This window comes from Caloenas nicobarica, chromosome 20 (genome assembly GCF_036013445.1).
Source record: "Caloenas nicobarica isolate bCalNic1 chromosome 20, bCalNic1.hap1, whole genome shotgun sequence".
NCBI lineage: Eukaryota > Metazoa > Chordata > Aves > Columbiformes > Columbidae > Caloenas > Caloenas nicobarica.
The window spans coordinates 5,179,137-5,203,564 of NC_088264.1; the positions used below are offsets into that span (position 1 = coordinate 5,179,137).

Consider the following 24,428-nt stretch of genomic DNA (forward strand, 5'->3'; position numbering starts at 1 on the left):
TACTGTGGGAGCTGGAAGTCCTTAGTCGATCGCTGTCCTTGTGTTCTGTTTTAGCGTTGCTGGCAGCAGTAATTCAAGCATTCAGGAAGAACTTCCTAGTAGGAAGTCTCCCCATGAACCTCGATCTGTGGAACTTGCTTCTCAGCATTCATCTGGACCACGTTCTGCAGCATCTTCTCGCTCATCTGCTTCCTCTAAAAAGAGAGGGAAAAAGCAACGTAAGTGCAGTACTTGACTGTAAGGTTTTAGGGTTTTCTTGTCATGAAAATATCTCTCTTTCTATGTATCTGGAAACTGTAATCTAATACTGATAGGATGACTTATTTATTACTCCGAGGATTCCTTCCTAAATTCTTTTTTACTCTGATTATTCTTTGACCTTAAAATACAGTCATCTAAAATTAAATAAGCAAGAGGTTGTTAATAGCATTGAAAAATTTTCCCCTCCTAAATCAACCTTCTAAGAAAATAGTTAATTTTAATATCTTGTGGGAGCTGTCCTCAGATTCTGTACTGAGGAAGTTCCGATAGGCTACTGAGAAATCAGAGTTGGCAATGTTATTGCTTCTTAGGGTTGGACTCCTTCAATGGAAGTTCTCACCACTTTCCTGTGGAAGAAGATAAAATGCTCTCTGAATTAGAGTGGGGATCCCAACAGGCAAAGAAATCCTTGCTGAACAACAGAATTTCTAATAAAGATCATGAGCAGAGCCCAGATACAGACAGCACGCTGGAAAACTTGTCTGGACATTCCCTCATGAGGTAACATGAACCTGTTAAGAGACTACGCAAATATAACTAAGCTTGGTAGTGTTATGATATAAAAATGGCTATGTCTTTGGATATACAAAAGGAAAGTTACAGAAATTATATAATACATAATATGGTGGGCATACAGAAAACATTTTTTCCCTGTATTTTAAATAGGAAAGCCTAAAGTAGATGGCTGTAGAAATACAGAAGAGTGATTTCTCCCCGAATGTTCCCTTGGGGTTTTTTGGGATAACTGGCCAATATAAGTATCCTGCCAGGTTCAGTACCTTAAGCATTGAAACATAATTTTCATCTTATGTTTCTATAAATGGTCTGTAGGAAGTGGAGGGGGAAAAAAAAAAAAAAAGAGCAAGCTATTCACCCTGTGCAGTTATCTTGTGCTTTTCAGTTGCATCTGCAGACATTTTTGGCTAGACTTGTGTGCAGCTAATACTCATAAGCCTGGCCAGCTCTGTGAACTGAGTGTACCTCACTGTACTGTACCTCAGAGTGTAGAGGAAGAGAATAATTATTTTTCCTGTTGAATCCTCTGCATGTCTACCTATGAATGCCGTTTATTTTCTTCCAATTGCGCAATAAAGATAGCTATGAAATACACTCAGCTTAGGTTTCACTGTACTTTTTTCTAGAAAGCAACAAATGATAGTAATGGTCTGTGGTGCATTCTGTGTGGGTATAGAATGGCTCTGAGGGTACTGACTTATTTAACTCTATTCCAGCCAAAAGCGGGACAGTGACTTTCACTGATACCCAGTGTTGGGTCTGAAAGGTCCTGTGACCTCCTAAGATGTGCCAAGTAAAGCAGAACATCTTCCTAAGGGATTTAAGCAGCCACTGTTCATTCTCTTTTGGCTTACTAAAATGGGAATAGTAAATTTAAGAAGTCTCTGCATCATTTTCTGTATGTTTGGAGGGTGATGTCTTCAACCATCTCTTAAGAAGAAATGTTTCTGTAGTGTTTTATTAACTGTTTAAATCAAGTTTTGATCTTCAAGCATTTTATTTGTATTTTGATGAAAGAGATTGAGACACAGGGCAGTGGCTTATCACGTTCAGTTGCATCCATATGCTGATAGTAACCTGTTTACTTTTTAAAAATACTGTTCATCGTATTCTGATATCAAACTATTGCCCTAATTTCCTGTGAGTAAAACAAAGTTCTTCACTCAGACTCTCAAAACACATCCTGACTTTCATGTGCCAGGTTCCTAACAGGAGCGATTGAAACTGCTTCTCTAGCTATGTAGGACATGTAGATATTATGTTAATTTTTTTGTGTGTGTGTTTCCTGAGTAGGTTTAATACTTGGGGGAAAAATAGAGTGCTCTAGAAACTTAACCTTAAGCCGGGATATAGGTACAAAACCCATCTCATGAGGCCATTTCCTAAAGGCAGACTGGATGTGTGCAAACCATAAAAGACTGTGCTTCTTGCGTGGTGTATATCAGTGGAAGAACTAAGTTATTGCTTTATTGTCTCATCAAATGCCTTAGGAGAATATTGACTCCTTTTTTTTGTTTCACTATCAGTATCTCAGACAAGGGAAGATCCCAGAAGACACCAACTTCTTCCCCATCTCCCAGTTCCCAAAAAGTGTCGCAGTTTGATTCTATGGGCAACACAGCAGAAAGGGTCAAGTCACCCGCCGGCTTTTCTGGAAGTGCAGCATCGGGCCTTAAGCCTCACATACCCCTCACTGACCTGAGTCTGGGAACTAGTAGGTCTGTAGGAGGAGCAGCCTCAGCGAGCGGTGAGTTCTTTTGTTAAAACCATACTAATTGCAGAGCAGTTATACTTTCTTTTCTTTATTTTTTTGGTGCGAGGTGCTAAAGTGTATGGAAGTTGACCAGTAAGTCTTATCCTGCAGGTTGTATGCGCTTCTCACCTGCTGGGCTTCAGCATCGTTTATCAGCGGAGCTGAACTACCTTAGTGCTATTGAGGAGTCTGTGCGACAGCTTTCAGATATAGAACGAGTACGAGGCATTTCGCTTGCCCAGCAAGAGAGCGTTTCTTTGGCTCAGATTCTAAAGGTAATGGAAAAATATGTCCTTGTCTTAACCTTCCTTTTTTTAAAAAATTTTTAAATTTTACAGGAAAATTAAACAAATTAGGGTGAGTTATGCTCTTGTTAGCAATGCAGAGAAATTGTAATGGATGTGATGGAACATCCTTGATAGGGTCCATTTTTTAGGATTAATGTCTGTTATCTTTCTTACTTTAAGTTGACACCAAGGAACTGTTGACTCTAGAATATATGCTGTTAATATACCATTAGCTGGAATCACTCCTTTGCTTGTCTACTTCAGTAAAATGAAAACTTAATTATTTACTGGGTTTCGTGTTGGGTCCCAGTGCCGTGAAGTGTAGTTGTGCAGGCTGGATCATTTGTCTTATTCCATGCAAAGGATATTTTTGCTTGACATTTCCTTATGTTGACAAGATTGCTCGTTCTAGTTTGTTGAATTAATTGGTCTCCTAAATCCTCTTTCTTTGTACACTATGGTGGAAGAGTATGGGGAATGTGCATTGTCTGCTGCCTACCTACTTAAAAAGGGAGAGGGTCAGTCAGTAGACTGAAAATTTTACTTTAGCATAAGAGGCACCACCACTAGAGTAGATCTAGATCTTTCAAAGGTAGTTGCAGCCACTGGCTCAGGAAAAAAAAGGCCTTTATATTTAACTTGCCTGATTCAAACTTGTTTTCCTAATCTGTAGGCACAGCAGCAGCGCCATGAGCGGGATTTAGCTCTTCTGAAAATCAAGGCTGAACAAGAAGCTTTAGAAAGTCAGAGACAACTGGACGAGGCAAGGCAGAAGGCAGCTCAGGTAATGCTGCCCTTCAAAAAATGTGGAGTGTGTAAGAGGCAAAATGCTGTAAGTAAATCCGTGCCTATGAGCATTCTTAATTTGAGGCTGTGAACATATGGAAATGGTGAAGGGGTTTAATATAGCTTAAAGCTCTTAGGGGCCAACGTCAAACTTTTTTCTGGCCAGATTTTGAGAAATAAAACTGTACTTAAGAAAATTGTGAAGAGCTGAACTGGCTGTGTTTTCTGCGTAGGTCCATGCAGAGTCACGGCAGTATCTGGTCCAGTCGCGGCAGGAGGCTGCACAAGAGACCCCGTGCAAGGCTGCGGCCAAGCAGGCAGAAACTGCAGCTCACCAGCTCCGTGAGGTGAGGTCCAGAGTGAAAGGAAAAAGCTATTCTTATTTCAGTGTCATTTTGAAATTTTTTTTTGCCTCTAGGTTGTTCTCAATTCAGTGCCATTCTCAGTGTAACTTCTTCACCTTCATAACATGACAAATGATAGGACTTTAAAGGAGCTTTTCTGACATTGTTACTTAGAAGTCAGTTGACAGCCTTAAATCGCTGTTCACTGTTCTTATGATCTTCCAGTTAACGTACTCTTAAGAGGTTTTTGTTCTTCTAGGATAGATTGATGATAGTGAACACATCTTTAATTTGATAGATCTACACTCCATCGGGGATTAATCCTGTATCTGTTTCATATGCAAACTAAATTAGAAAAGCAGGGAAATTGCAATTTTGCTTACTTTTGAAGGTAGGAGATCAACAAATAAAATAAATAATTTTTTAAAAAAGGAGAGGGGAGTATCCTCAGCAGAGCTTTTAACTTGGTGCAGAATTTGAAGTTTTCTTTTTCTGAGTCTCTTTTCATTCTTCTGGCATACAGAGCTTTTATCAGTTTTTATATTTCTTCCCAACATGTAGCAGCTGTTTCACGCATAAAACGTGGTAACCAAAAAATCCTTTTGTGTCTTCATAGTTTAGCAATCAGAGTGACTGTGGATTAGGGTTATGGGATGGAGTGCAGAAGGCTGATTAGTGTGAACATAACTGTTTCTTTACAGCTTAGGCGCATGTTGGTGCTCAACAAGGCTGTTTTTATGATGGGTAATGGGATCGTAGAACAATACCGATGTACTTTTTCTGTACTTTGCTAAATATGTGGAGTTTAAATCATTTTTGAATAGACAAGAATGGGTTAATTTAAAGGACCAGAAAAGCTCAGGCATCTCCGATACATGCAGTGGTTGTTGATAGATAGTGTCGTCTTGGATAAAGACAGTGAAACATCTGTAGTTTATGGAGCCAAAGTGGGTGGAATCCGATTAAGAAACAAGGTAGAAGACACAGAAACAGCTTTTGTTTGGTGCAGGGTTTTAATGTTTCGAGTCTGAGAGTAAGAGGTGCTATTGGAGACGTTGGGGATGACGTGGTCAGTGGTGGTGGGCTACCAGCGCAGCTTTTCTATCTGCGGTCACAAGTGATTCCTGATATTCCGTTGAACAACATTTATTTTAACTGGAATGCAGCAATGGAAATGCTGGCCATCAATGTACTGGGAATATTTTTGGATGGACGCTGTAATTTCTTATGTATCAAGGAATGGAGTTAATTTTCTGTGTTGCTTTCAATTAGAAGTTTATCCTATGTAAAAGAGATAATATAGCTTGATGCTACGCAAGTTTGCTTAGAGGTGGCTGTCAGACCAATGAAGTATAAAATAGGGGATGACGTATACAGACAATCCAATTTTAAGAAGTCATTCACTTGTTTTTATAAAAGTTTCTGCATTACAGTTAATATGTATGTTCATTGAAGAATTAATGGAGAAACTCAGTGTGTGTTTTGGAAGTTATTGAAATACAGCTTATTCCTACCTTCAAAACCAACGAGAGTTCCCTGCTCTACAAGAGGCAGACCTTTGAACAGAAAGAAAAACATTAAATTCTAAAGCTTCTAAAAACCAGTGTTCTCTGCTATGATTTCTGCAGTTTGATTTCTAGTCAGGTACACAGTGACTGCCATACATTAAAAAGGATAATTTATAGGTATCTGTTGATTTAATGCTGCCGATTTTAGACTCGGCTGTTTGCATGATATTGGAGCTTAAACCTCCTGCTTCCTCTAGAATGGAAATTATATTCCTTGCTCTTTGGGCAAGATGTGCTTTCAAATGAAAAATAAAACATTGTTTCTGGAGTGTTGAGGGTTGGTTTTTTTTTTAAATTAAGTGTAACGGTAAGTCTGGAATGTTTTATTCCGTGGGGATCATTCTGCTGATCAGAGTTTGGTCAAATTGGTTAGAACGATATGTTAAGTAGTATCTTGCATGTCTGTAGTTTCATATTAATAATTCCACTCTGTATAAATTAAAGAATATGTGTTTATGCACCTCCTACAATCAAAATTGATGTGCATGTGATAACAAAGCATCTCAAAACCACATCTCACACATTTGTTCAATAAATCAGTAGATTGCCTGTGGGAATGACCATTTTCTCGTTCAAAACCATTTTGATACTGATAAGCACGTTGTATTCCTTTGGTTTTGGTGTACTCAGATGACGGAGTTGACACGAACCCCGATCTCGGATACTGTCAGCGCTCCAGCTGCTCCCGTCACCACCTTGTTTGACCACCAGCGGCAGCATCACTCAGAGTTCATGAAACAACTGAGAGCACGAACTGACACAAACAGGTTTTGTCTAGTATTTCACATCTTGGGAATGGGGAAGTAAGATTTGTTAGGTTTTACTTTACCTATTCTTGAAGAAAATGTTAAGATGTCATGATGAGGGAACGTTTAAGAAGAATTTAGATTCCATCTTTATGCCCTTATTGGTGTACACCAAAGGTGATATTAACTGGTTCTGTGAAGCTCTATATAAAAGAGTAGAAAAAGATGCTCTAAATGTTTTGTGGGATGATTTACTAGTTTGAGCTTGAAGAGATCTTTTCAGAAATCTTGGTTGTTACTACATCTTTTAAACTGACAAAAGCTTGTGAAAACTGTGCTACTCTTTGGCTTAAGACAACGCAAATTCACCTAAAATGCTTTCCTTTCTCAGGAAATGTGAGTCTGGTTCCATATCACAAGGTAAAGAGGAGACAGGTGACTCAAAACAGACATATTCGCCTGTGTTTGATAGTTATTCAGAGTCCTCGAGATCAAAGGTCCATGATCAGAGGTAAGAAGAGTTTAGATTACACAGGGGATTTTTTGCTATGAATAAGAACTAAAGTACAAAGGAACATCAACATATTTCCTTCAATCTTTTTTTTTTTTTTAGAGAGGGAAAGTCAGTATTAAACGATCAAGACATAAACCTGTCTTATATTCTAGAGCTTGAAGATTTACATGCCTACCAGGATTTGTTTTGTCTTTAATTAAAAATCCTACTACACTGTGGTCTGCAGTGTAATAGTATGTTGTGTGTTAATATCTTCAGTTTTGAATGTGTTAGTCAGGAACTCAATGAGGCTTGAAATTTTAAAGTAGCCAAGCTGCATTTTAAAAACAAAACCAAATCCTCTTCATGTCGATTATTGCTGGGAGCTTAGTCGTGGTATGTACAGCAGTAATGTAAAATAAATATTTTGAAATGTGCAAACTAATTTTTTAAAAAATTATCTCTCGATAACACAGTAGTACCAGCAGCCGCCAGGAGAGTCCTTCAGTTCCATCTTCTAAGGAGAATGAGAAAAAGCTTTCCCGGCGTGAAAAGATAACCAGCAGTATTGAAGAGCAGGCTCATACTGCTGTGGATGACTCCTTGCCGAGCGATAGTATTTTATCACTGCCAGATGAAAAAGGTTAGCTGTATTGTTTGTGTGTGACAAATCTGAAGGTGGTAAAGAGGGAGGGAGGTTCTGTTTCAGAATTAGTGTCTGAAATAAATGAGGGAATATGTGTGAAGAAAGCAGAACCCCAGGAAAATTTGTAGCTTCTTCAAAGGTAATGAAGGATGGCACAGTGAGATGGGAACCTTTGAAACTCTGCACATCAGAGTGATGGAGTCTGCGGACCACTCTACTTTTTGCTGTGCTGGCTGGAGCCAGATGTTCACCTGCTGAATATGCACGCTGAACACCAAACGTTCAGCAGCCCCAGAAATGTGTTTATAGTTGTGTGCAGAAATCTGTTAGGTCTTTTGAAGCTAGATAACAGTATTTCATGATGTCCTCCAACTCAATGTCACTCTTTTTTTAAACACCCATTTTCTGCATTAGAGTAGTTATCTCCCTGTCTTTCCTGACCCCCCAACTTTCCTGAGATGAGACAGAGTAAAACTGCATTCATGATACATATTTGAGTGTAAACACGCTTCCCTGATTTCTCCCTCAGATTCCGCTTCTGTTGCAACAGAGTATTCCCTGAAATTTGATGAGTCCATGACAGAGGATGAGATTGAGGAAAAATCTTTTCGGTCTTTGCTACCCTCTGAGAGCCATCGCAGAAATAATTTGGAGAAGAAACGGGTTAATCGTGATGATTCTGATGAGGAAGTCTCCCCAGAAAAAACAGCTCTGTCATCTATCAAGGTAGGTGAAACAACCACAGTCAAAGCTGATGAGCTTACAGTGAGCCATTCTTAGTTGTGTTTGCAAACTTGAGAGTTCTTTTTCCCCCTGTGGTTCTTTGAGCGTCTCAAAACATAGAGTTGTATGAGTCATGCTGTATGTCACTTGAACAAGTGTGATGACTTGACTTATGGAACAGTCCGTCCAGGTCTCTACCTATTCTCTGGTGGCTTTGGAGAAGAGGAGTGACTTTTTGAGGCAGGTTACAAAAGCCCAGTGGATTAAGTCTTCCTACTATGCCTACACAGAGCTAGGAACTACAAGAGAATGCTTCATCTCTCTGGTCCAAGAGGGGACATCCCAAAACTGTCACACAGCCCAGGGCAGAAAAAGCTGGTCTGCACAAAGCTCTGAGAAAAAACAGCTTCCCTTCTTACATCTGTTTTTATGTGTATTTGTGTATACACAGTGACACTTCATAATTGAAAAAAGCTGTGGGATTTCAGTATTATCAAATCATGCCCAATTTGTCTTGCCTTCCAGGAGCTAAGCATGCCATTCTCAGGGGGGCAAGATAGTTTCTCTAAATTTACCATGGAGATGGTAAGACAGTATATGAAAGAGGAGGAGATGCGAGCAGCTCATCAGTCCTCACTGCTTCGGCTCCGGGAAAAGGCTCTGAAAGAGAAGACCAAGGCTGAATTAGCGTGGCTGGAACACCAGAAAAAGTAAGCTCTAAAAAGCTCTGAATATACACTGTTGCTGACTGACCATTTTCTTGTATTTCTCCTTGAGGTTTTTTGGTAGGATTTTGTTTCCATCCCACCCCTCCCTTGTTATCAGTGATTGAACTAATGATATCAGTAATCCATACAAATGTTACTGTCACTTGGAAAGAACAGAACCCAGTTTGTAGGTGTGCTTTGGTGTTTGCATTGAATGTAATTTGATAAAAGAGAATTTCATTGAAACAGTAGAGCATCAAATGTTTGTCAGTCAGAGGAGGTAGTTCCCAACCCTTACTCTTAATTCCAGAATGTGTAAAACTGTCAAACAGTGAAAACTTTATTTGCTTCATGTCTATATAAGGTCATTTTAGTTTTGTGAATCTGGGTACATGTTGTCCTTAATGATTTGTTTCTAACCTAACATATACTTTCTCCTGGAATGCCACTTGAGGTATTTAGTGACCCTACTGAACAGAGGTGGCCAGATTTAACCAATAATACTTGTCCATGGTCACTCTCTGTGTGAGAGCACCATTGTTCACCAGACATTTTTTCCAGCTGCTTTTCATTTGGGGTTTGACAAGGGATCGTGAGGTAATGACCCAGGCGTCTTTTCTTCAGTGTTTCTCAAATAGTGAGCATGCGACCTCTGCAGAACTTCTGCCCATTCACCTGAGATCTTGTGTTACTGCACTGGCCTTCTAACTGTGTGTGTCTTTGAATAAACACTGCAGAATATTCCACTATAGAGCATGCCAGTGATTAAGTACAGGCATATATTCTTCTGCAGGTTAGGAAAAGCAAACCTTTTAAAAAAAATTTTTAAATTGTAAAGAGGCTTCTTGTTTTGCATTTCTTTCTTATTTAATCCTTTCTTCCACTCTATTTGCAGGCACTTGCGAGACAAGGGAGAGGATGATAAGATGCCTCCTATTCGAAAGAGGCAGCGTGGTCTGCTGCTGAGATTACAGCAGGAAAAGGTAACTGGTGCCCTCCAGGAAAATTCTGTTGAAAACTAAGTGTTTCAGACACTGTAAAAGCTAAGAATTGAGAAATCCCCATACTAGACTTTTGGATAGGAAGCTAGCAGTATTTCTTACCACTAAGTTTTATTTGCATTTCAGTAGTATTTAACAGATTGTTTAAAATAGAGTCCTTCTGTATCAGTGATCTCACTGGTTGAGACTTAGATGCATTAATTGATCGTCTGTTCTTTGCTGTTGAAGTCCAAGCTAGTGACTTCATCATGCAATTTAAGTAATTTTAAACCCATACTATGGACAATGCGGCAGCTTTAAAGTGTGTTCTTGAGAGCTGCCTGTCACAGTTCTTATGTCTCATCTTTTATACCTAAAAGGCAGAAATTAAACGTCTTCAAGAGGCTAACAAGGCTGCTCGGAAGGAGAGGCAGCTGATCCTTAAACAGCAGGCGGAAATCGAGCGAATCCGTCAGACTACAATAAAACTACAGGAAAAACTGAAGTCTGCAGGAGAAAGCAAGCTGGTAAGTGTTCAGTACAGAAGCTGGAGTGCAGCTGGGATTTGACTTCAGTGCTTATAGGAATGGAAAGCCGCTAGATTGGATCTATTACTTCAAAGTTGTTTGCCTCAAACGGTCTCATCCTCTTTATCTCAGCAATTTTATGTTTACTTTCTTTAAAGCATTGTTTAAGAAAATGCATTTGGAGAAGTTACAAAATCTTTTGTTTTAACTGGGTAGTAGATGGTGCTGGTTAATTCTCAGGCTTTGGGAATATAATTTTTTTGTTGCTTAGATCTCTCAGCCTCTGATTTTGTTTGATTATTTGTCAGATCACAAGACACTAAACATAAGCACTAAACCCAAACTCGCTGCCTTGTTTGTGTTTTAGTGACATTACACTAAATTTCTTGCATCTGTTTTACAAGATAGCAAGATGGGGTTTTGATAATTATCTGCCACCTTACAAAATTCTGAGGAGATACAAGTTTAATAGTAGTGTAGAAAGGATTGGGTTTGTGTTTGGGTAATTGAATTCTAATGGGTTTTTTTGTTCTAGGTACAGTTAGGGGAGAATTAAATTATGGAGAAAAAGGGTGTGCTAAAAAAACTTTGTGTCAAAAATGAAGTTGGAAAATGAAATTAAATCTGCAGGTGGACAGACTTATCTGTAGAAGTATTTGTTTTATTCTGGGGAGGAGTAAGCTAAATTAACACAATTTTTTTAAAACATGGTAGAGTAACTTTTCCTACTTTCAATGTTGATTTTTTTTTAAACACTTAATTGCAGGAACTTCACAGTGAAGATGACATCAAGCAGAGCAATGGTTCTAGCCCGCTTCCAACTGATGCAGAAACACGCAGCCCTTCCCCAATCTCAATCTCCAGCAGTGAGACTAGTAGCATTATGCAGAAACTTAAAAAAATGCGCAGCAGAATGGATGAAAAGTAACTAATTTTCTTTTTTGTTATACAAAAATTTACTAATTTAGTAGAATGAGTAGGTTTGGCCGGTATCTGCACTAACAACGGTCGTCAGAAAAATTAGAGGTGTTGATATCACATGCACTTTGATCTGAGTTGCCTGAAAAGTAGCTGAGTAGAAGCATTAATGGAACAATATTAATCTTTAGATATAATATTTTAAAGGCTACAGTTCTTGCATGAATACTGAGATTCAAACAGTGTTAGCTGCCAGATGGTGCAGCCAAGGTTTTATTGTACAAGATTGTTTTTACATTCCTTGTACTTGATAGAGTCAGTAAAGGCACATCAATTTAAGATATTTTGATGTTTGTACATACAAGGAACTTGAATGGGCTCCAGCTTGATGGTACATCTTGTCAGAGCTCCTCTTGCAATGAGAGACCTGAAGGCAAATGGTCAAAGTGGTGCCTGTATTTTGTAGGGAAAAAATACAGGGAGTGAGACTCTGGAATTACAGTACCAATTTTTCTTACATTGAAGCAGAAGTTATAAATGGCAGTAGTCTAGGCAAAACCTGATAGCTGAGTTTGAGTTCTGACTCACAGAAAGTCATCGAGCTTTTTGGGCACGTGGTTTCTACCTTGTTATCCAGCTGCTGAATTTCAATTCTAATTGCATTAAAATCAGCTAGGATGAATTCTTTAAGTATATTCTTAATTAATGGAGGTGGTGTATGTGTGACTGAGCAGACAGGTAGTTACTATAATAAGACCTTTCTTTTCCTCCTGTGTGGTCCACAGGTTGGAAAAGTGTTGAAAGCCGTTGTTAGTCTTCAGAGGAAATAAAGAAGTATACATGCAGTTCCTCAGTCTGAAAACTGAGCCTGAATCTGTTGATTTCCCCTCTTAAATTCTTCTGAATCAAAAATCGTTTCTGTATCTTTCCAGTGTGGGAATTACTTTGTCTGTACTAAATATCCCAAATGCTTTACAAGCATGTGCTTGTTAGTTTGAAGCCTTAAATTCTTATTTGAGACTGATCCATTAAAAGTCTGGCCTCTGCCAGTCATTGCAAGGAATAGTCTTTGCCTAAACATTTTTTTTCACTTCAAACTGAAGTAGGTCGCTATAGTTTAGTCCATATGGGTGATTTTGGTAATGTTTTTTCTCTTGAGACTCCTAACACAGCTGGATAAAACATCAAAAATCAAGCACTGCCGTTTGCAAAGGCAAGCTGGCTGTGACTCCTTAGCACCCAATTTGCTTGTAATCATTTAGGAAGCGCATTTTCCACACTTGCATGTATTTGTATGTGATGAAGATAAAAGACAGTAGTAGGAGTAAGTGAGGATTTGGTATAAGTCGGAAAAAACCAAAACCATGTTCTAGTTATGTGGTCTTCATGTTCTAGCCTGAATTGATCACTATTTTATTCAGACCTGATAGGATCCCGTAAACTGAAAAGCCAAAATCACAAATTATTTCAGGTTTCTGAAGTGTCATATTACCAAAACTACGCTCTGGGCATCCCAAGTCATGTGAAAACCACCCCATTGTTATAAACAGCAAACTCCTTCTCCAAGCATGTTTTGAGGTTGGAAGTTAAAGCTTATGAATTTTGAGATTTTTAGTAATACTAAAAGAAATGATAAGTACACTTTTATGTTCAAGACTTCCTATGCTTTTTTTACCAAGTAGTGGTTTTGGTTTTGAAATCCTATTTTTATAAAATGCCTTCATTTTTAAGCAACACTTATGATTGCTGAAAGAATTACACGTTAATAAATAATTGTTCTTAGTATTACAAGGGATAGTAGTGATAATGTATCTTTAAGCATAGAACATATTAACTGTCAGTCGAAAAAATGGCTCAAACGGAGAATACTTTTCAAAAGATGGATGGCAGGATTTGAGCTGAAACAGTTGCTTTTAGGAGAAACAAGTGGAAATTGTGCATTATAATGCATGTGGCTGTGTATTTTTGGTTTTATGGTTTTGTCTTGGATTGCTCTATATGTTCAAAGGAAGGAGGGTTTTGTGTAAACATAAATGATTCTCTAGAACTCGGATCTCCCTAGCCGTATGGCTTTTACACACCTTTTGCAGGCATTTTGATAGTGGTAGCATTAATGATTGAAAAACAGTGCTGACTTGGTGTCTTTTTTTATGTCCTTATCTGTAAAACGCATAAGAATATTATTAACATAATAGAGTAAGATGTTTGGTTAGGAGTGAAACGATAGGAAGCTGCTTTCGGAAGGGAATCAATCAGGTTGTGAAATGGCAAAAGGAAAGAAGCTGAATGATAAGTACAAAAGGAACAAGAGAAAGGAGCTGGGAAAGCTGTGCTGGATTTGCTGTACTCTTTGGCTTCCTGACTTACGAGGCAGCTTTAATATTTTTCTTCTGCTAAAAGGAGAATGAAAGAGTACTTCTATTTTATTTTTAATTGATGAGTCTGTGTAGGCTGCATGTGAACAGGAGCATGCTCTGTCAAAGAGAATTAACCACTTTCCCCTTGCTTTCCTTGCATATGCAACTTTAATGATAATCTGTGCAATAGAAAAACTGATTAAATGCTCATTTTCTTTTGCTTTTCCTTAGTGTACTTCTTAGCTTGCATTGTAGTTGATAGAGCTATAGGGAGCATGGTATTTTTCTATAAATATGATAATTCCTTAGGAATTAGCTTAAAATGGTAATTCATTAGGAAATACCATTTTAAGCACACAGCTGTAAGTTTATCTAGATTTTTTTTTAACAATAGGCATTATCTTTCTGCAGTTAATACTTCAAATGAAAGAGACAATATGTGAGTATTCTGAGACCACGTCTGCACTTTATTGCAAAAAAATCCCAAACCAAAGTAGCAGCTAGAACTTGAATTACAGGTATACTCAGACTCCTCCTGGAACTGCTCAAGTTTTAAAAATTCATTATTCAATCTCATTTTTTTTGCCCTTTCACTGGTGCTTACCTTTGGAGAAGTACTTTTACTGAGGGTTCTCCAGGCGAACGGAAATGTGTTTAAAGTTTCAGACTAGCAGAGTTGTACACATGGTAAACCCAGCATGCTATGTAACGCTAATAATGTACTGTATTGATGGTTAGAATAACAGGAGTTGCAAAAAGAACAGGTTGAGAATTGTCAACTGGTGCATGTGGAAGTCTGCATCGAAGTAGTAAAACGCCTTTCAAAATTTAAAGAAAAATATAGTAGTGTGAAAGCAGCTTGCCTTTAATTAACAGAAAGTGGAATGTTATAATTCTAATGCCTTCTGCATAACAGTGTATAGTTTTTCTACTTCATATGTTGGGTAATAACTATACGTTACATGCAAATAATTTTAAAGTTCTTTACTAGATGCTATCCTTTTCTCATTCTTTCTGCCTTTTTTGCTCTCTTAGTTTTAAACTCTTCCTCCTTATTTTGTAGACACTGCTCTCCTGTTCACTACTTCTTCTCTGTCTTTACGTCTCACCACTGGGCTTCTCTCAGTGTCTGTTTTCCCAACCTCCACCCCAAATTCCAGCTGTATATCTACAACCAATTGGTCAGGTAACTGTATCTTTCTCAAGTGATGGACTCTTTGATAGAGCATGCTCTGTTCAGTCCTAGAAAGTCAAGAGGTTCTTCATCAGTGAACTTTTTTGACAGTTTCCTTGCCACTTCCGGATCTTTATTAATGACATAGTGGGATGGGGCGCACCCTCAGCAAGTTTGCGGATGACGCCAAGCTGAGAGGTGCAGTTGATTTGCTAGAGGGAAGGGAGGCCATCCAGAGGGACCTGGACAGGCTGGAGGACTTGGGCCAGTGTGAACCTCTTGAAGGTCAACAAGGCCAAGTGCAAGTTCCTGCACCTGGGTCAGGGCAACCCCCGCTATCCATATAGTCTGAGAGGTGAATGGATTGAGAGCAGCCCTGCAGAGAAGGACTTCAGAATGCCGGTGGACAAAAAATCGTATACGAGCTGGCAATGTTGCAGCATGGGAAGCCAACTGTACCCTGGGCTGCGTCAAAAGAAGCGTGGCCAGCAGATTGAGGGAAGTGATTCGGCCCCTCTGCTCTGGTGAGACCCCACCTGGAGTACCGCGTCCAGCTCTGGGGTCCCTGGTACAAGAAGGACATGAATCTGTTGGAGTGGATCCAGAGGGGGACCACAAAAATTATCAGAGGGCTGGAACAGCTCTGCTGCGAAGAAAGGCTGAGAGAGTGGGGCTGTTCTGCCTGGAGAAGATACCAGGGAGGCCTTATAGCAGCTTTTCAGTATACAAAGTGGGCTCATAAGAAAAATGAAGAGAGACTTTTTACCAGAGCCTGTAGTAAAAAGACAAGGGATAACAGTTTTAGACTAAGAGAGAATAGATCTAGATTAAATATAAGGATGAAATTTTTTACAATGAGGGTGGCGAGGCACTAGAACAGGCTGCCCAGAGAAGCTGTGGATGCCCCATCCCTGGAAGTGTTCAAGGCCAGATGAGATGAGGTTTTGAGCAACCTGATCTAGTGGAAGGAGGCCCTGCTCATGGCAGGGGGGTTGGACTAGGTAATCTTTAAGGTCCCTTCCAACCCAAACAATTCTGTGATTCTAATCTCTTATTCCCACTGTGTGCTGAGTGGCAGACAGCCGGTTCACTTTGTTCCCATTGTCTGGTCACTACTTCAGAATAGCTGCTGAAACTGTCTATTTTGAGCTTAAAATCAGTATACCTTGATGTACAAGTACAGGTTAGAGCACCAGGTTAACGCTCCCAGGTTAATATTTGGAATGGATGGATAAAGTGCGTGATGTTAGCACCAGAGAAGTAGTTAAAATTTGAAATCACACTGGTGGAATCCGAGTGCTGCTGTTTCCTCTTTCCTCTCCCATATTTCCAGCTTCATAGATGCCAGATGTGGTTTAGCATTTTTTTTCTGTGAAGTTGCCCCTGCTTTTGAGGATAACTCTGTACCCTTGGTGTTGCAACTGGAGCCCTTTAGACTGTAGTAAAAATTAAGGCAGCGTGTGTGCTACCTTGTGGCTCTGACCTTTTAAACCCCAGGGTTATAAAAGGATCTGCATCTTTAGCCATGCTGCTTTAATGCTCCTCTTCCTAGAGGCAGGATGTTGGAACCCTCTTTCTCTCTCATCACTTCTTTTGAATTATCTTTCTTATTAAGTAGTCTTGGTACGGTGATTAGTTTCATGGTCACTTAGTTAATTCTTCTCCTGTTTGTGGTCTTCTGGGTTAATTCATTTGACATCTGCTTTTGAGGAGTCCTGCTTTTTTGAATTATTTAGTTCAGTCTTTCTCCTGCATTTTGCCTCCCTCAAGATCCAGTAAACTGTGAAGATCCAGACATTCTGATGAAATCAAACAGCAGGTGAAGGAAGAAGAAAAAGTGGCCTTTTGCATTGAGATCATTGTAATAATGACCTCCATAACGAGTTCCAAATACATGATCTGCCAGACTAATGGGAACTGATGCGTATCTGAACGTAAGGGTTGATAAATCTGATAGTACTGGCAAAAGACACAACATAAGTGTGACTGTCCATGTCATGTTTGTAATGCAATTACTGTTGATAGTCCAGTTTCCTAATGACATTCATCTGTCACTTTTGCCCAAGACTAGATGATATTTGATGTTTGTCTATAGGAAGTGATAAAGTAATGCACAAAATCATGGAATCTGTCAGCTTGAAGGTGACAGATGTTCCAGAGACTCTGAGGTCCTTCTGTTTTTCACCTGCTTTTGTTTTGACCATAGGGAAGAGGATTGTGGGCATATCTTACTGGCTTCTGAAACTTCTATGTTCACATCATAGCTCATCTACGTTATCTGAATTTGTCTTAGAGAAGGACTTATCTGAATCTTAACCTTTCTGATCAACTGCCAGCTCACTTTTCCAGGAAATAGAATGAACACTAAGTGAGCAAACAAGAAATGTGCCTCAGCAGGCAAGACCTGCAGATTAGCCAGTTGGTCATTCCAGTCTCTGTAAATAAGTTTTTGAAACCTGAGAGATTAAAAAGCACAAATGAAATTATCTGCTTTGCAGCTTAAAATAAATTGATGCTAAGTGTTCGGAATGGCTTGAAAATTACAGATTATAAAGGCATTTGCAAAGCAAAATATCACAAGTCTTTGAACACTGCTTTTCTAGGCACCACACCTTCTGTACCAACGATGAACTCTCACTGGAAAACCATGTGTTTTCTGCAGAGTGATTCTGTGACATCTTAAAAATGTCAGTGTAGGAGATGAATGGATTGATGTACACCCTTCTCTAGACTTGGCATGTCAGAGGAAGTGTGTGCGACTGATGCTGAACTTGCTTCCATTTACTGTAGTAAGGGTTAAATGCTTGGGTCTTAGTTACTTCAACATTTAGAAATAAGACCAGAGATACTGTGTTCAAGAGCTTGCAAAGGTAACAAGTATATGCAGACAGATCTATTCATACCTATGAAGTTCTGTAAGAATTTCCCCATTTCTGAGGTTTTGTGGATCACCTAAGAGATCTTTGTCGGAAAGAAAATATCTGCTAAATTTCAGCATGAGCTTTGCTTTTATATTTTCTTAAACGGCAACCAGATGTGTTAGTAGCTGGGAGAAAATAGTCCTGCATCTTTATTCTCTTGATGCCGTCAGCTCACAAGTAACAAACAGTCCAAGTGTGCCGATCCATAGAGATGATACTTAAAGGAAGAAGGATAAAAGCTCCAGTAATTCAGGAGAGCTGTCAATACAGAATCACCTTCTCTTGTAATTATGTATTAGGAAGGAACTGGAGCTACAATTTTTCTCTCATTTGGATTAGCGAAAAGAAACATTCGTTTTTCAAACAGTCACTGCTTTCTTGAGGGTTCCAGTTTAATACCACAGGTACTTTTCTTGTCCTGAAATTTGGAACTTATCCTGTTCATTTTAGTGAATAGTTAGAAGCACTTGAATGATTTTGAAGATCTTTAACACGTAAGCAGGGTGTTTACGGTATGTTGTAGACTTTACTTACTGCAAAGAAAAAAACTCTTGTCTGCCTGCATTTTTTTTTTTTTTTCCAGCAGCACATCAGAATAGTCTAGGAGATAGTACTTAGTGTGGATATTATCCCGGAAAACAGTTTGAACATCTAAAATTCTGGGAATTGTGGCAATAGAACATCTGGGTATTGGGACCTTTTGGTGTGGTTGGCTGTTTTCCCATTGTCTTCTGCTCTGTCCGTCAGGTTCCTAACTAAGCGAGAGCAGAAGCTGATGCAGCGTCGACAACATGCTGAAGAGTTGTTGGAGTGGAAGCGCCGCCTGGATGCAGAGGAAGCAGAAGTGCGGCGGATAGAAAAGCAGGCTCTGGCTGCCTGGGACAAAGAGCTGCTCAAAACCAAAATAGCCAAGAAAGACGTGGGGGATCAGAGAACAGAGCCCAAAGGTAATAGGAAGTGGGGGGAAGTGATGCAAATAGCAAGAGTAAAGTATAATTTGACACAACAACAGCTTAGATTTGTACTTCCTTTCTTTTTTGATGTTTTGGTGGCAGTTGTTCTTCTCTGCGCACTCTTAGAATCTTGATTTTTGCACTCTTTACTGCCTCCTTTTGCCTTTCTCTTAGCTGTTTTTCACTTTAGTTAAATGTGCATTCCTCCTTTGTTGTGTATCTTCTCAAGTGAACTGCGCAGCATAGGCCCATCAGATGTTTTTACATACAATTTAAACTATATTTCTGTCTTTCAAAACAGAAATACGACGTGATCTTTTGCTGATCATCCTCCAGACTTACTCCATTAAAACCATTTAGTCCATTAAAACCACTATAATGCTGTTTGAGTGTCTATCCTTTTGGCCTTATTACTGTTTGTTAGGGTGGCTCTTAGCAGGGGCTATTTTCTCCTTGTCTGTGTTTTCAAAAAATTGAAAGCATTTTTGTCTTCCCTCTGTTGTTAATGCAGTGTAACTGTTTGAAATCCGCAACTATGCTCTTGTGCCAGGATGTAATTAGTATAAGAGATGCTATTGGGAGGAAAAATAAGTTCACAGATTTTGGGAGCGACAGCTTTACTATTCTGTCTTAGGTCGACCATACTTGCAGTGTGAAGCACAGAGAACTGGATTGCAGAGGGAGAAAATAATGAAACTTTGGGGGTTGTTCTAGAAATAATCAGTTTTCCTTTTTTTTCCACACTTAGCTGTAAGCAGGCAAGCATGTCCTTTGAACGTGCAAAGGGAATTCAGAATTATGCGCTATGACCCTTGTTACTGAAAACAGTCATGTGGACTTTACGCATTGTAGGACATTCTAAAGATGATATGTGTATGAGTCAGTAAGTTCCAATGAACAGAAATTCAGCATGAATGCTGAACTCTCATCTACAGATAAGAAAATATACTTGGTTTCTATTGATTGTATCCACCAGTAAGCATTGGAGTGTGGCTTTGCTTCAGGAGTGCCACTCCCCAGCCTTTGCTCAAATGTCGAATAGTTCTCCATGGCTGCTTCAGTAATGCTGTGACTCCTGCGGAATTTAGTAAACAGGAATACTGAAAAGCCAACTTATTATTTTACTTGTTGCCAATGGAGAGACTCATGATGAAATCATAACATTAAAATGTTTTCTGCAGCTACTGTAAAGGAAGCAATCAATTCTAAATTCAAGATCGGGCTTGCAGATTATATGCTCCTCCGTGACTTCTTCAGACTAATGGTGACTCTTGCTGGGGTATGGTCAACTGGAAGGACAGGTTTCCCTAATAATCTTTCTGGAGCGTGTTGTCTGGAAAATGTTAGAATATCCTGAAAACCTCTTTATTTTAGACGTTCAGCAATCACTAAGAATGTTTGGCGATCTTAAATCACAATTCTCTGGTAAAAATACTTGTTCTTGCTAAATATTCCACCCCCGGTGTCTAGGTGAGTGCAACAGCACTTACCAATTTGACATGTATTTGTAGCAGTTGCTACTTTATATGCAGGCAGCAGTATTTCTGAAGGCATAGAAGTCAGTGCAAGTTCTTAGGCACTTTGGTTTTTTCTCTCATTATTCAATCTCAGAAACGGCCAGTGAAGAAGAGTCTCCAGTGCCTTCTTGCTCTCATCCGAACAGTGAAAGCTCTATCCAAGAACAACTTGGCAGTCTACCTGCTGAGTTGGTACCCTCAGAGACTATGGGCCATGGACGGCCAGAAAGCCCAGATCAGAGTACAATTAATGAAGAAATTGTTTATTCTGAAGACTTCAAGTCCTCTACCCCGCCTGGCAAACTTGTGAGTGAGATTTTTATTCTGTATATATTCTTACACTTCTAAAAGGCTACCAGAGAAGGAGTAAATATAGCCATCCCAGTTGTCCAAGCAGAGATTATAAGCTATTCTCTGTGTTTCCAACACCATTTTACGTTACCGTGAATAAACATCGTGATCAGATATGTTCATTGAAGTCTTGAGGAAATATTCCTTCACTACAGAGTTTAGGTATTTTTAAACTTGTGGGTTGTCTTGCAAAATGTTTTGTGTATTCACGTAGGTATGCAGTATGAAGTGGTGGAACACTGACCCAGTTTACCAGTGTGAATTAGCTGTAGGCTGGCTTGTTACCATTGTGTAAATTCTTTGAGGCCATGGAAACTATGCTTTGTTTTTCCAGTTTGCTTTACTTGCAAGTGAGATATCCCACAGTATAGCTATAGGATGAAGAAGCAGAGCTGTAACGTCATGCACAATCCTTTGGGTTTCAGATTACGTCTGCTTCCAAGCTAATTCTGCTTATTGTTCTGTTCCAACTGTTCTTTCTACTTGGTTGGTAATTTTTATGAGTTTCATCCTGATAACTTTGCCCTGTGCTCAGTGAGACAGAAAACGCAGTGTCTGTGGGGTAAAAGAACTGCTCATCTAGACTTGTTACAAATACTTGATTGGAAAGTTTGCTGAGAGGGTAGTGAGGTAAAATGTCTAATACATGCTAGAGGTTATGTTCATGGTCTGTGAAATGTTGCAGCAGTAAGAGCATTTTGGAAGAATATTTGCTCTTAAAATCTTTTGCCTGGCTACAGAGAAATAGCGTTCTGTTGTTTTACTGGTTTAGAATTGCACCTTGCACCCCTGACATGAAATGCTTGTTTTGGTGTCCCAGGTATATTTAGTATGTGTTCGTATGGCTGTGTTTGTTACCAAATAAGATTACATAAACTGTATTGAACACCTATGAGTCAGAACCATGTCAGTTCACTTAGGTGAATGCTCTTGGTGACATAGTGTAGTCTAAGCAGGTTTGCCGAAATCGAAGCTCGAAGTAAACAGGCAGTTATTACTGCTCTTGGTATTTTTCTTTTATCATCTAGCAGACTAAGATGAAATTCTTCTTAAGATAGCTGGATAGGGACCACGGCTTATGAGAAGTTCTCTAGTTGTGCTCTTCTTTCCATGTAACCAGTTCCTGATGACAATGATCTCCTACTTTCAAGCTGAGCTTTACAAGGAATTACTTATCTGACCTTTTCTTCTCCCAAAGTCTCCCCCCAAAAGCAGCATATCTGTATCAAAGCAAGATTCCAGCAAAGGCAGCCACCGAACTGGAGGACAGCTTCGTTCACCTGTGAAGTCTCATCAGATATCTCACAACTGGTCCGATGAATCTTTGTCTATGACACAGTCAGGTAAGTGTAATATCTGCTTGGATTTAAATTGCTTTTTTCAAAGCTTTTGCTTTTAACAAGTAAATTTGAAATGCAGACATAGATGTGAGGAGGCAGACAGAAATTCCTGGAAATTGCGAAGGCTTGGGGTTTTGTGGGAGTATTTTCCCGTGATGTAGTTTGAGACTTTCTTAAGCTGAGGTGTTCAATGTAAGAAGGTCTCTGTATTCTCTGTATTATCTCTTCTTTTAGAAAGAAACACAGCTTCCTGCAAGCAGGTATGCAGGAGATAAGAGCCAATAGTTAAGGTGGTCCTAGCATTTAAAAATACTAAGGTTAACTGTGCTTTTAACAGGTGGCACTGCTCCACTCACCTCTCCTGTTGTAAGAAAGCAGAATACGGTTCAGCAGCACACAAACATGATCGTCCTTCTGAACGGGAGCAGGACAGCTCTGGTATCAGGGCAGGACAAGCGAGCCTGTTGGACCTGCACTGATGTGTGCAGAATGAACGGATGACTCGGGACATAAGTTCTTATTTTTGGAGGAGGGTTGGAACTGTGTGCAGTAAAATAGGACCTAAGATTGCATTTTGAGCTATAAAATACAAGATCTGCTGTGTGGACTTTTTTTATAATTTTTTTATCCAGTATCCAAGCTGGCTGCCAGTAATTGCTGAATGAGAGAATATGAAAAGTGAACTGGTCCTGAGGGGTCCTTTCACTGCTGTGCTCTCACAGCCTGTTGGTCATGTGGATTGCAGGGCTTCCTGAGCCACCATGCAGTGGGTCACCAGCATCAGCTCCGTTAAGCTGTGAAGTCTGTTTTGAACCTTTTTGTGCTTTTAGTCTTGAAAATGTCTTGTATTCCACAGCGCAGTTGATATAGCATCCTAAAATATCTGTTAGCATTTTCCTGCTTGTTTGTTTGTGGTGTGTGTTTGTTCATGTGTGGGTTTTGTTTGTTTGTTTTTAATACCCGAAATGATCAATAAGTCTTTAGTGGAAAAAGAACTTGGTGGTTCTATTGTATGTGCTGGTTGTTGTTTGTGATAGATGGGTAACTTACTGGTATGCATACATATTCAGTCTTCATGGCGCTTGATGCAGAGAGCTTAATAATCTGTTACATTGGGGTTTTTTTTGGTTAATATGTAAGCAAGTCCAATAGAAACACAGTAATTTTGAGGCAGCTGTTCTGCTGGGTAGAGAAATGAATACGTAACACCTACATATTTGCACTGAGTAATTTGTATTGGGATTCTGTCTAGAGAGCAGTTTGCAACAGAGTGAAGCATTCAGCAACTTGATGGTTATTTTCAAGTTCTGACTGAGCAACCACATTAGAAAGCCATTATGAAAAGTAGATCAGGCAACAGTGATCATGAAAATAAACTTTATAAGAGGTGGGAAGCCGATCGAGATGGTGCCGGTTTCACAATAAATCATTCCATTGTAAAGAGACAAATCTACCAAGCTGCTGAGTAGTAATGAAGTCATCGCTGTGTCATGCATAGACAAGGTCGTCAAAGATGAAAGCATGCGCAGATCTTTCCCTTATGAGTTGATCAAGAAAAGCTATAATTATGTAGTGGTCACTTACTATTTGGGAGGAGTTGTTAATTACAGTGGCATCATAAAGTACTGATTAGCAAGTGAGATTCCATTCTTTTAGTGCTGTCATTGTTGTCCTTTTTTTTTTTTGATTCTCTAAATGGTTAACAGCAGTTGTTAACGGAAAAAGAATACAGTACCTTGATTGTATTTACTGGCTGTTGCTGATGATGAAATCTTTCATTATGGTGGTTTGTTGTCTTGAGAAATGCGATCGATTACCAAAATGTGCAGCTGTTCCTGTTAGCTGGCCAAATAATACTTGTGACTTACTCTCGAGGATGTTCAGTAAAGCAATCGGTGTTTATGAGCATCCAAGCCTTTTGGTCCAGAAAACATTATAGGGAATATTGAGCATTAGAAAAGCAAACCAGCCAAGATCCTTCTCGTAGGAGCTGCAGCTCCTGCTATAGAAGAGGAAGGGGAACATCAGCTGCAGGGAGAAGCTCCAGTGAGACTAGGTCAGATAAATATTTTGAAGAGTTTTTGATACTTAATTGTGGTAGCACCAATCTGGGACAAGGATCTTGTTTTGCACTATGTTGTTATACGTTTAAAACAAGAAACAAGTGGACATAAACAGGTGGGCAGAATAGAATAAGTAGTGAGAAACTGAGGCAGTCTCGATATCAAGTCTGAGAGACACAGAGGTCGTTACAGCAGAAATCATGAAAGTAGCAGAATAACTGGTAGAATGGAGTTATCACGTAGAAAATGGATCGAAGTATCTGGGGACAGTGTCCTGAGGGAAAAGAGGGCAGAACATCCTCAGAAGGCCGGAAGACCTGGTTGCAGGGAGTTCTGGGGATGCATAGAGAGAAACTGAGGAGATCTTATTAAAATTACTAAGGATAATGATTAAGAAAAAAATTGTTCAGGTGGAAACCAGCTACAGTCAATAATGGCCTTATAGGAGGATCTGTAAAATTGAACCTGGAGCAAAGATACTTGATATATCTTTATAT

The 24,428-nt window shown here is 39.4% G+C and overlaps 1 protein-coding gene across 8 annotated transcripts in view; it reads left to right on the top strand.

Moving 5' to 3' along the window:
* CEP350 (centrosomal protein 350) overlaps positions 1-24,428 on the top strand; it is a 74,538-nt gene that overhangs the window by 31,434 nt on the left and 18,676 nt on the right. For 4 of the 8 annotated variants that reach the window (XM_065648889.1, XM_065648890.1, XM_065648888.1 and 1 more), the window contains exons 14-31: positions 55-218; positions 573-762; positions 2,304-2,524; positions 2,642-2,805; positions 3,491-3,649; positions 3,837-3,950; positions 6,146-6,282; positions 6,653-6,772; positions 7,231-7,397; positions 7,930-8,126; positions 8,649-8,833; positions 9,726-9,813; positions 10,191-10,337; positions 11,104-11,261; positions 14,676-14,798; positions 18,455-18,654; positions 20,272-20,483; positions 21,727-21,871. In XM_065648889.1, coding sequence (XP_065504961.1) covers positions 55-218; positions 573-762; positions 2,304-2,524; positions 2,642-2,805; positions 3,491-3,649; positions 3,837-3,950; positions 6,146-6,282; positions 6,653-6,772; positions 7,231-7,397; positions 7,930-8,126; positions 8,649-8,833; positions 9,726-9,813; positions 10,191-10,337; positions 11,104-11,261; positions 14,676-14,798; positions 18,455-18,654; positions 20,272-20,483; positions 21,727-21,871 — 2,891 coding nt within the window. The remainder of the gene's footprint in view (positions 1-54; positions 219-572; positions 763-2,303; positions 2,525-2,641; positions 2,806-3,490; positions 3,650-3,836; positions 3,951-6,145; positions 6,283-6,652; positions 6,773-7,230; positions 7,398-7,929; positions 8,127-8,648; positions 8,834-9,725; positions 9,814-10,190; positions 10,338-11,103; positions 11,262-14,675; positions 14,799-18,454; positions 18,655-20,271; positions 20,484-21,726; positions 21,872-24,428) is intronic. The other 4 variants (XM_065648893.1, XM_065648894.1, XM_065648895.1 and 1 more) reach the window with 3 other exon arrangements.